General features: G+C 40.4%; 1 protein-coding gene across 6 annotated transcripts in view; it reads left to right on the forward strand.

Annotated features, from left to right (window-relative positions):
* MID1 (midline 1) overlaps positions 1-13,151 on the forward strand; it is a 366,041-nt gene that overhangs the window by 295,994 nt on the left and 56,896 nt on the right. For all 6 annotated transcript variants that reach the window (XM_032779759.1, XM_032779760.1, XM_032779763.1 and 3 more), the window contains one exon: positions 6,177-6,272. In XM_032779759.1, the coding sequence (XP_032635650.1) occupies positions 6,177-6,272 (96 nt within the window). The remainder of the gene's footprint in view (positions 1-6,176; positions 6,273-13,151) is intronic.

The following is a 13,151-nucleotide window of genomic DNA, read 5'->3' on the forward strand; positions in this document are numbered from 1 at the left end:
GAATGGATTAGGCTAGATATTTTGTGTGCACAGGCTGTTGGGAAATTTCCTGAATAACAGCACTTCCCACTTCTTGGCAGGCCAGAAATACATTTTGACTGATCATTCCTTGTTGTGGTATTTGAACACTTCAGTTCTCAACCTTGGCTGCTACAAAAAAATAATGCAGAGACAGACAAAAGTTAAATATAATTGGGGTCAAAAGTTGTGCACACCTTTTCAAACCGCTAAAAGTTCAAGTTTCAGCCAAAAAAAATTGTAATTTATCCATACCACTTTACTCTTCCCTTCTTAATTACTAATTAGAGATGGGGGCTAACCAAAAATCCTACACTCAGACCACTGACAGATTTTGGGATATTTGAAATCTAGATTGAAATCTGAATTTTGCCTCTGTTGCCTATCTCTAATAGCAGTTTTGGGCCAAGTCTACTTGAACACTACACAATAATATTAGTACACTGTTTTTGCAAGAGGTTTGAATATAATGAGAAAGATGTATTGCATTTTGTATGAAGCTATGCTATGGAAAGACCAAAGCAGTACTGTAGCTAGAGATCTTATTTTATTCTTTCTTTATGTCTGTTTTAATAAAATTGAAAGTAAATAACTAGTATGTGTACCACAGGCCTGACTGTCATTATCGTCACATCCAGTGTTAAAGAGAAAATTGTCCAACAATATCACTTTTGATTGTTCTCAATCCTGCTAGATCATCTCAGCGGAAAATTTATGCAGAGGAATTTATTTTTTTAATTATTATTTAAACTTTGTTACTCTAATATTTTAGCTCTGTAGACTCTAATAATTTATATTTGAATGAGACTTACAGAATCATTGCATTTGTTTTTCTCTAGCCAGTGTACTTTATCCGGAGTTTATCCCAATCTTTCCCCACTATCTAGACTCAAAAAGTTCCTCTTTATGCTGTGAAATAGGAGTGGAAAGAAGAGTTGAAATAGTTAAGGAAATAAAGACAAAGCAGGACAACAACTCAGAAGAGCTTTTAGCTTAGCAGTTATAGCTGTTCTTATCAAAGAACAAAAATGTAGCTGCACTTCAGAAGCATCCAGTAAGAGGAAGCAGTATGCAGGGGCATGACTAACAGGTCAGAAAGTCAAGAATACTGAGATCTGTGTTTTTAAAGGTGTTTGTGTGTTTATCTGAAACACTTTGCTTATCCCCACAATGTTGCACTTTATGTAAGAATTAATAAGAAAATTGGCAGCATTCTTACAAAATATAGAAAGAATTCTAATTTTGTTTAAACGATTTAAAGTATATTGGCTTCAAAAGCTGTTTCCCTTCTATTACATTTTTTAATGAAAAATACTCTTAGCCTATTCATTGCTTGTTAGCTTTGAGTTTCTCTGTGTGGTACACTGTGATCAGTTGAGGTATAAGCTCAATTCCCGTAAATATGTATCAACATCATAATTATTTCCACTTCACAATGTGTGGCGTGGTGGTTGAGCTCTGTGCCTTGGACCTGAGGTGAATTACTCCCATAATCATTCTGTGGGTTCAAGACTGTCTGGAGAATTACATGGGTCAAACAAGCAAATGAACATGTCTGTAGGATATGTGTAAGTATAGGTGCATAGGATAAAAATTAGCTCAAGTTCTTCCACGTGCACCTGGTATCCTGGCATATTCACTTAAAAGAACAGAACATCGCTATATAGAGGCAACAATTGTATTGGCAAGGGAAGACATTACATTCAAATATACTCAGAACCTTTAACCTATCCCAGTACAGTTCCTGCTCCACACAGGAACAGAGGAACTGAGAATTGCTGCCACAGTTTACAGAGTACTTAGATCATGTACCGTACTAGATAAATGCTAAGTAATATTGTTATTACAAAGTGGTATCCTGGAATGTTTGGTTATAGCAGGATCCACAACTTCAGAAGAAATGTTCTTGGAACATCCCAAAGAGTAAATGAAAGCTTTTTATAAACCATAAAGGAAAGGGAGCTCGTATATTAGTAGTCTGTGTGTGCGTGTGTGTGCGCAAACGTGTGTGTATATGTGTGTGTATATATATTTATTTGAACAGGCAAGAAAAAGAAAAATGTTACTTTACCTTACCCTATGCAGTTCCTATTGTAACCGATTGCTATATGTTTCTCTTTGTAGCTTTTGAATAGGAAGGTTCTACAGTGCAGGAAAATATCTTTGGGAGTAAAAGAGCGTCTTGGGAATGTTGCTGTGTCCTCTACTGTGATTGATTTTAGAAACCCTCATCATGCCAATTAAGGCTGTGTCAGTACCGATCAGCATTTTTTCCGTTTAGCGTATTTAGAATCTCATTCTTTCATTTTGACAATATCATCAGCCCTTGTAATGGTTTAGGTCTACCCAAATCTGCAGATGTAGGAGGAAAGGAGCTGATCAATCCAAAGGAAGAAAAATGCTAGCTTCCTTTTTTGTACATGCTGTTCTTTGCATGAGACCACTAATTTGGCAAAAGACATGGATTCACATTTGTCTTTCATATATTTTAAGGCTAGAAGAGACTATCGTGATCTTGTCTGACTGCCTACTTAAGACAGGCCAACAAACCTCACCCAATAATTTCTGCATCAAGCCCATAACTTCTGTTTTGAGCTAGAGTATTTCTTTTAGAAAGCCATCCAGTGTTGATTTAAAGACTGCAAGTAACACCACATCCCTCACTAAGTTGTTCCAAATGGATAGTTAGCCTCACTGTTAAACTCCATCTTATTTTTAGTCTGAATTTGTCCAGCTTCCATTTCCAACCATTGGCTCAAACCAGTCTATAGACTTGTGGAACAAAAATGAAACACCACCCTCTCAACTATCCCTTATAATTACATTTTGGTGAGTCATTCTGGGTAGACTTGGCCCTACATACACTCCATAAATAATCGTGTTTTAAAATGGTTGTGTAAAGCTCCATCTTCATGACCATTTTAACTGAGTCAATTGACCCGCTTACAATCCAGTTAAAAGTTGTAATATAATTAAACCTACTGTGTCCAAGCAACCTGGTTAAAAGAAGCTTGTGAGTTTTGGCTAGTTATTTGTTAGGGCTTGTCTACACTACCACGCAGGATCGATCTAAAATATGCAACTTCAGCTATGTGAATAGCATAGCTGAAGTTGATGTACTTAAATCTACTTACCGCCGTGTCTTCACTGCGGTAAGTCAACAGGTGACGCTTTTCCATTGACTCTGTTTGCGCTTCTCGTTCTGGTGGAGTACCGGAGTCAAGAGGAGAGCGCTGAGCGGTCGATTTATCACGTCTGTACTAGATGCGATAAATTGACAACCGCTGGATCAATCGCTGCCCATTGATCCAGCGGATAGTGTAGACAAACCCTTAGTGTTGCTTAGAGCTGACCTTAAAGTCAGAACTTCATTTGGATAAATAGAAATGTTCCCACCTCTTTGGATGGCATTGCTTAATAGGGCTGAGTGCAAATTTTACAAGACCGCAATGCATTAGCAGAAGGGCCAGAAACCTATTTTTTTTTATAATGAGTGTATACATTATATTAGATATATTATGACTCCCCTGCCCCCCCCCCAAAAAAATCCTCTTATATTTACAGATAATCTGTCAAGGCTCATGTAGCATTTATTTTGTTGTTTCATCTGCTTACCACACAATCCAACCTTGTGTCTGTCACTCTTGTATCTGTCAGTGTTACCATTAAAAATCCATTTTTTTCAGGAATTTCTAATTTAACTATGGAAATCCATTCTAGACAGAATGTTACACAGTGTTCTCCTTTTCTTTTATGCATTCTCTATGGAAAAAAGAATATCACTTTGGAATTAAAATTCTTAAGCAGAACATTTAGGCAGATCTGTAAGGATAGCCAGATGTCTAGCACTTTTTGCCTTTTAATAATTATCTATTTGGTTAAGAATGGGATAAAGTTCACAAGAATAATTCAGAAAATACGAGTGTTAAACTAATCCCTCCATACCTGAAGGTCGACTTAAGCACTTTAATTGGTTTGAATTTCAGTTTTTAAAAAATACAGGTAAGTGTTACATTGTTGTTTACAGTGTTGTGCTACAAGACAGACACTAGTTATCACAATAAACATCTGACTATATAAGTTGAGAAACAATGCACAAAGAAGGGTCAGAAACAAATTGAGCATAAACTATAATAACCAGAACCATAGTGAAGAGTGGCTGCCTATTATTATTACTAATTGTTATTAGAGTAGCAACAGTCACATTTACAGAGGGTAGAGGTGTTCAAGTTGTACAGAAGTAAGACCACTCTAGAAAGGCAGGTGAGTGCAGAGGATGGGTGTGTGCTAAATTCATTGCTTTGTGAATTGGGCTGTCCATTGTGATGAAATTCACTAAATCCACATAAAGCCTGAATATTTGGATGGAGTGCAGGGAAGGTAGGAAGTGAACTCTTACCTCCAGGCTAGAATTGCCACCCTGTGCTGCTTATACGGGGTACGACTGTTACTGGATCACATTAAGGCAGACTGCTGGCCCTGCTCGCAGCCTGCCCCCCACGCAGATCCTCAAAGCGGGTGAGGTGTAAATTTCCTTTCTCTCCTTTACCCAAAATGTTCAGGCTTTTGGTGGATTTCACCACAACTGACAGCCCTGACTGAGACACAGCTATCACTTTAGCAAACAGTCATCCTATAATCACTGTGATCGTTGTGCCAGCTCTGCATATGCTGGTGCAGTTCCACAGCACATAGGAGGTATACAGGCACCCCAACACGGCCACTCAGCTAGCCCCCACATACACACGCATGCGCGCGCGCACACACACACTCTCTCAGGTTTAAACAATATGGAGGGTCTTGATGAATAATACCATGAGACACAATGTGAAGGAGTATGGGAGTATAAATCAAGAGCCCCTGAGTACTAATCCTAGCTCTGCAAATACTTTGCTGTTTAGCCCTAAGCTCTGCGCTTCTCGTTCTTCGTATGTAAGAATTTGGAGCAGAACAGTAACATACCAAAGTGTATCGTTAATACGTCATTGAGGATCCATGGACACTCATATCTATATATCTCATCCACTGTTGCATGGCCTTAGTGCCCTGATGATGACAGGATATGGAAATCTCCCCACAATATAGTATACTGTACTTTTATTCAGGATTTGTAATAAAATCTAAGGTAAAATCCCCAGTGTAGATGCAGCTACTGCCTTCTGTCTTCTAAACTGCTTCAGTTGTTTTAGCTAATATAGTTCAGAGAGGTGATGTTACTATACAGGCAGAAAAACTCATCCTATGGCTGTGTCTATGCTAGGGGCTATGTTGGCAAAGCAAAGACTATGTAGTGTAGACTACCCCACACGCTTGTGCCGAAATAACAAAAAGTGTGAATTAAACCAATTTAGTTATTTTGATGCAAATGTGTGTATAGATCAGCCTTTTACTCATGCAAATAGCCCATAATATTGCCAGCCCTAAATGTCCAAAAATCATGAGTCAGGCTCACAAAAGTCGTGAGATTGAAAAATAATGATTTGGGCTCTTTTTATTTGTTTTCTGGCTTTTGATCTTTATAGTGAATTAGGGCCACATTTTCAAGCTGTTCTCCACAACCAACAGGAGTAAAACATAGTGGGATTTTTTTTTTTAAATTAAAGCTCAGACTCTCTCATATTCACTTGTCTTTGGGAGCTAGGCTTTAAATAAAATTTCAGCTATTATGAGAACCATGATAAAAACAGGAGTTGGCAACACTGATATTTATTTCAGCCATAAACATGAGGATAAAGAGCCATAAGCAATAAGCCTTATGGGATTATAAGGAAGAAATCTTCTTAGTCAACTTGATTGCTGTCCCTGATAGAATTACAAAGGTAGCAGACAAAGGGAACAAAGTAGATATTATATTAGGCTTTTAATAAAGTGTCTGATACTGTCTTTCTCAAAAGCAACTGGGAAAAACAAAATCGGTAAGGGATGCACACTTTGCACATGCACTACCAGATACTGAATGTGCAAGTAGATGGCTAACTAGGCACTTTCCTTACCATGTGCCTGCTCAAAAATCTGGTAATACAGATAAATAAGAAAGCCACATGTGCTTATCTACAAACTTAATATAAGGTCCTGAAAGTATAACAGTTTTCCATGTATTTGCCTGAAATCCTAAATTCTGCAGAAAACTAAAATGTTCTTTTCTTTCTTTTAAACAGCAAAATTTGGAGAATAACCTCACGAACCTTATTAAGAGGAATACTGAACTGGAAACTCTTTTGGCTAAACTCATTCAAACCTGCCAACATGTGGAAGTGAGTATTGAGCTATGCTTGAAATACTTGATACCTGAAACATGTATTTACAGCCAGTACCTGTGCACTTCAGAAATTCTCAGCTTCTACGAACTCTAGAGGAACTTCCTAGAACAGGGGTGGGCAAACTACAGCCTGTCAGGGCTCTGGATCTGGCCCGCGAGATTGCTAGACCCATGGTGCAGCAGGGCTAAGGCAGGCTTCCTGCTTGGCCAGGCCCTGCGTCACTTCCGGAAGCATCCGGCACCACGTCCCTGCGGCCCCTGGGGGGATGAGGGGGCAGAGAGCTCTGTGCACTGCCTTCGCCTGCGGGTACCTCCCCCGAAGCTCCCCTTGGCCACGGTTCCCCATTCCCAACCAATGGGAGCTGCAGTTTTATGTTATGATATTATTTTATACAAGGCCATTTAGCTTCTGACTACATTTTCATTCCTATGGCAACTCCGTGTTATTCAGAGAACATTGTAGATGCCTAATAGATCCTGGTATTAAATATTAATAGTGTTGTACAGGAAAAGTTTCACAATATTGGGATTTAGAACATTCCTTGCCTACACATAGAGCAGTCTAAGGGAAATCTGCTTTATTCACCAATATTACAGTATGGAAAATTCCTGTAGAGAAGGATAGCCTTTCTACGGAATCTTTAAAACAACTTTTAGAATCTAATAGAAATTACCGTGGTAGAATTCTATAAGATAGTTGCCAAAGTCTATGGAAAGATACTATTCATTATGAAATGCTGCAGGGTATTAAAGTAACACCTGTAGAATCCTATCGGTTTCATCCCTATACCATTCTATAGGAGTTTCTCATAGGATATTTTATTCTTGGTTTGATTTTGGTCTTTTCTGGTATATAGATGTGGCATCTATCTTTTTTCCACAGGCTTCGAATCAGCAAGGTACCCAAGCTTGTGCCTAATTTTAAGCAAGTGACTATGGCTATTGAGTAGTCCTATATGCATGTGCTAAGTATCTTGTTGGGTTGGGCCTCAGTATCTACTGCAGTATTTGGTTCTATCTTGAAAACAAAGACAAGGTACATCACTTCTTGTTTCACATGTTTAACTCTGGTAGAAAATTTTCCTAACGGGGATGGGATTATGGTGACACAAGACCTCCTCTCTATCAGGGGAACTACAACCAGCACTACCCAAAATGTGGATGGACCCTGCATATTTTAGGGTCGGCCTTCAGGGCAAGTCTATGCTTAAAACATTGCATCAGTGTAGCTACACCAATGCAGCAGCACCGCTGTAGCGCTTTAATGAAGATGCTCTAAGCTGATGGGAGAGAGGTCTCCCATCAGCATAGTTAATCCAGTGAGGCAGTAGCTATGTCAACGGGAAAAGCTCTCCTGCCAACATAGCACTGTCTACACAGGGAGTTAAGTCAGTGTAACTACGTCGTGCAGGAGTATGGATTTTTCACACCCCAAGCGACATAGTTATACCAATATAGGCCTGCAGTGTAGACCAGACCTCAGCTTTCTCTGTGTTCTTCAATATGCTACAAATTCTAAGCTTTCACTGGGTTTTTTTTTTTTTAAAAAAAAAACCAAACTCATTTCACTGTAAAGATACAGCTGCCACACTGGAAACAGATGTGCTGCTGTCCCTTGATCTCAATTTTACAAACAATTCTCTCTAGACAAAAAGCAGCAGCTGCAAAGTTGAGAACTGATTCCTTCCCCAGCCAGTTCATCTAATTAGCATATAAATTAGCTCAATATTAAGAGATGTGACTAAATCACAATCCTGGATCCAAGCACCACTGAAATTTGGACAATTTTGGATCTGGCTATTAACTTAACAGCTGTCCCTGTTTATCATAGAGGACCCAACTGTGACAGACTTGCAACATCTGGGACAAACCTTATGGAATAAAAATAAACTTTATTGAATTAGGATAAACCCTTCTGAATTAGGTTTAATACCTTTAGGATCTATGGTTTTAAAATATAGTTGTATATGTGCTCTTGTGGAATTGTATGTAACTTCTCTTGAAGGAGGGGGATGCTAATATAATTCCTTTGGTTATCAACCTCTTTGAAGCCACCCCCTGGAGAGGTTCACATATGCTAGTTCAAACTGGATTCTCCAGAAACCAACAGCCAAGAAAAGGATTTTTGGATAAATAGCCTGGTAGTAAATTGACTCGGAGCCTTTTTCTCGATCCAGCAGATTGACAGGATCCCTGGTCCATGCAGGGCCCCATCCTTAGGGTACAGTTGTAAGCACTAGGCCTATTGAGGCCCCATGGGACTGGTTGCTTGTTCTGAGCTGTAGCTCAGTGATTAACTGGCAACCATAAGGAAACCCCTTGGGTGAGGTGTTGAAGGACTGCTCCTGCCAGAGTCCATGTTAGGGTCCGGGTGCTGTCTGGTCACCTTATTAGCATGCATGTAGGTTATTGGGTTTTTTTTAATGTTTTGTCTCTAGTGCTTTTACATTAAGAATAAAATAGGCATGCATAAAAAGAGCTTTGTGGTCAGTCACACTGTTAGCTGTCTCTGAAGAGAAAGGAAGCAGGACTGCTTTGGCAGCCTGTTTCTGCTGTGAAAACACAGTGATTGCCAGGAACTGTTCGGCCTGGAAATACCCTGGTCAGGAGGAAGAGATGCATGTCTCTGCCCAAGAGAGGTGATGGCTGGGGAGCCGGAAGGCTCAGAGTGGGTCCCCTTGGTGTATCATTTGTGTGTGAGGGTGGGGGGAATATGGGTGCAGTTGCCCAGAACTGTGACAACAACTAAAACTTTAGAGCTGAACACTTAACCTTGAGAAGTTGAGATCTGGATCCAGATAAAAACTTGATCCTGAGTCCATTTCTGCTATTTTTTGAGCACAGGCAATTGCTTGTTGTCTCTTTTTTTTAAAATAAAAATAAAATACAAAAGTACAGAAGTTACGTGAAACAAACCTTGTGCTAATGCAACATTAATGTTACTAAGTTAAAATGACAAAAAAGTCAGGAAAGGAAAAATGTAAGGTTCTACTAGCAATGTTAATTTTGCCATGTTTCTTGTCTGACTCTACTGCTCCAGGCTTAGACAACCTGAACCTGCGCTGCAATATGACACTCATATGTTTGAAGTGTTTACATGATTGGGGCCTTAGCGTTTTCTCTTTCAGTTTTTCTGGTTTCATATATTACTGATAATGTTGTAAAATGTATTCTGTAAAATATACACAGATATACTATATGCCCAATGCACTGTAAGAGGTGCTGTTGTATAATAAATTCACTATTGCCTAACTGTGTTTTTAATTTTGTAGTCTTATTGTTGCCTTAGGATTTTTTTAAACACATAGTTACTTTAAATAAGATACGCCTCATATATCTTAAGGATATATCTTGTGCAAAAATATATATCCAAAAACAAGGAAAAGAGACAGTGGCATTGGAACAATTTGTATAGTGGGGGTGCTGAAAGCCATTGAACAAAGCTGTAAACCAGAGTTTCTCAAACAGGGGTCGCCGCTTCTGTAGAGAAAGCCCCTGGTGGGCCGGGCCAGTGTGTTTACCTGCCTCGTCTGCAGGTCTGGCCAATCGCGGCTCCCACTGGCCACGGATCGCTGCTCTGGGTCAATGGGAGCTGCTGGAAGCAGCGCAGGCTGAGGGACTTACTGACTGCCGCTTTCAGCAACTCCCATTTCCCGGAGCAGCGATCCGCGGCCAGTGGGAGCCGTGATCAGCCGGACCTGCGAACGGGGCAGGTAAACACACTGGCCCAGCCCACCAGGGGCTTTCCCTACAGAAGCTGCAACCCCTGTTTGAGAAACCATGCTGTAAACCCTGTATATGATGGAAACCTCTTCAAGCCAGGAGGTGCTTCCTCACCCCCAAGCACCCAAAAGGGAGAAAAACTACTGTTCTTTGATTTTCTGTTTCAGAGTTTATTAAGATGTTCACATGCTAAAAAACTTATTTAAACTACTCTTCATTTGCTCTTATAAAATAGTAATAAAGCTTAACATCTTAGCAGAGCATTTTGGTCCTCAAAAGAAAGTTAGTTAAATGTTACAAGAAAAATTAAATATAACCAAATATGAATGAGGTGGTCCTTCTAGTTTTGCTTTTCAGCTTTTAGTATGTGGCAGACCTGATGATTCTGACAAAATGAAAAATGGGCTATGGGCCTTCTGTAAAAAAAAAAATTACCTGGTCTATAGGGGAGATATGTTGTAAATGTTTTATACATTGCCTGTGTTTATCAGCCAGTGAAGTGATGTCAGTGAACCCAAATGTTCACTGGTTCTGCTATTCATTACGAAGTTTAACTCCCCAGCAACTGATTTCACCATTGATGCATTATTTAGAGTTAGGGTGACCAAATGTCCCTATTTTATAAGGACAGTCCTGATATTTGGGTCTTTCTCTTATATATGTGCCTATTACCCCCAACCCTGATTTCTCATGTTTGCTATCTGGTCACTCTATTTAGGGTACACCCCTTGAGACAGAAAAACTGATAACTGTACTAAGGAAGAAATCCAGTTGACCCTATGACTTAAGCATTACTTTAAAAACAAAAAACAAAAGCCCAGAGATGCACTTCACTCCTAATTGACATGGGTAACCCCGGCAATTTCAATGTGAATACTCACATGAGTAAGGCAAGCAGAATTTGGCTCCAAATTAATAAAAAGGTCAGAAGACAATTTTAAAAAATCAATGTAATTTTGATGGGGTTGGAGAGGGGGGAAGAGAGGGAGCTACCAAAAAAGTAGTTTTCATCTATAATATGAAGGTATAAGCCCTGATTCTGCATACGCTTATGCGTAAAATTAATAATGTGCTTGTCACTATTCCCATTTGGGGTCACACGTGGTAAATTTAATGTATTGCATTATCCTCTATGCACTTGCACATACACACACATACACATAGTCTTTTTTGGGAAGGGTTGTTTGGTTACACACAGACTCTGATTTATAGCTGGTTTCACTCACTTTTCTGATTCATCCCCACCTTTTATTTTTAACTCATTCTGCACCCTCTTGTTTTTCATTCCTCACCTTTCCAGGAAATCCAAAAGGCAGGTATACTGTGAAAGGTTTTCCCTGCTTTTCAGGAGAAATTGGTGTTAGGGGCACAGCTGGCTCCCAACCTGATCATTAGGCAGCCCAGCATGTTCACCTGGGCCCAGTGATCCCCCCGCACCCCCCAATGGTTGCACTTCCTAATTGGGCAGAGGAACCAGCAGTTTGCTACTTGAGCCTTGCAGCAGTAGCACAGAGACTGCTCAATGGGTACTATGCCCGCAGCTTTGCTTACCCTGCTCTCACTTCTGCTTCTTGCTCCAGCCTTGTTACAATCTGCTTCTAGTCCAGGGGTCGGCAAACTTCAGCACACGGCCCATCAGGGTAATCCACTGGCGGGCTGTGAAACATTTTGTTTACATTGACCGTCCACAGGCACAGCCCCCCGGCAGCTCCTAGTGGCCGCCCGCAGTTCACTGTTGCCTGCCAAAGGGGGCTGAGGGAAGTGGCACAGGCCTCAGGGACATGCTGGCCGCTGCTTCCTGCAGCTCCCATTGGCCGGGAACGGCAAACTGCGGCCACTGGGAGCTGCGGGGGACCATGCCTTCGGACAGTCAATGTAAAAAAAAAATGTGTTGTGGCCTGCGAGCGGATTACCCTGATGAACCATGTGCCGAAGGCTGCCACCTCTGTTCTAGTCCTTGCTCCAAGCTCTGCTCCTGCCTTCCTCCCATCCCTGTTCCTACTTGAGCCCTAGAATGTACCTGCTGTATTCTGGTTTCTGAATCCTGACTATACCTCTGGCTACATCTGACTATAATTCGCACTTACCCTTCAGCTTAGGCTTTGGCTTCCGATTCCAGTTCTGACCTTTGGTTTGGCTCCTCGATCCTGACTCTGGCTTCACCCTTGAACTGTTACTTGTTTCCTGGATCTAAGCTTGTCATTACCTGACATATGTTTTAGGAAGTTTGTTAAAACATTTATTATTTACTCAATAGACTGAAGCTGTTCCGGTCTGTTATGCACTAATGTAATTAGAACACAGCTGTAGAAGAATCTGAACAATGAGCTTGGAGGGGGGAATGTAAGTTTGGCCTGTAGACAACATTATAACATCTGTGTCTTAGCCATTATTAGTCTACCAAATGTAATAGGCAAGATTTATGGATGCTATTGCAAAATTTTTTATTTTTTCCAGTCAAAATCATTCTTTGGTTATATAAGGGAGGGAGGGGCATTTTTACATATTTGTATAACTCTGGAGCTGCTGCACTCACTGTGTGTTCTTTATAATGGAAATGTTTGGATTCTAACTCAGCTATAAAAATCTTGCTCCAGGCTTAAACTCAGCAGACAAGGCCACAGTCAAAAGTGATTGTGTGTGTGTGTGTCAGAGTGGTCTTAATGGTCAAGTTATATAAACCCCTGAAAAAACAAGGGGGGAATAATGATGGGCCCTTAACTCTGACAGCACAGATACTGCCACTATGATACAGGTCAGATGCCTCTCTACATCAGTGTGACAACAGCAGAGCAAAAGATAGGGAGGAAAGATGGCAAGTACTGTGGAAATCCTGCAGTCGCCTTACACAAAGAACAGGAAAGTCTGATGGAAAGTCACAATTCAGGGGTGAGGTACAGGATTGCATAGGAAAATAAATGTAGTTAAAATAATGCAGATTCAAATATCTTGTCAGACTTCAACCACTTAATCAAAGAGCTTCTTTGAGATGTATAGTGAAGTATCTCTTCCTTCTTTTTTCCATGAAATATGCTTGGAATTCCCCTTGTTTGTGGTCTAGGAAAAAATTAGAACTATGCTGGCAGGGTGATCCCCTGAGGACTCTTAAGCAATAAAAAGGCTCTGTTCATGGCAATAAAAATAATGCATA

This window comes from Chelonoidis abingdonii, chromosome 1, assembly GCF_003597395.2.
Source record: "Chelonoidis abingdonii isolate Lonesome George chromosome 1, CheloAbing_2.0, whole genome shotgun sequence".
Taxonomy (NCBI): Eukaryota; Metazoa; Chordata; order Testudines; family Testudinidae; genus Chelonoidis; species Chelonoidis abingdonii.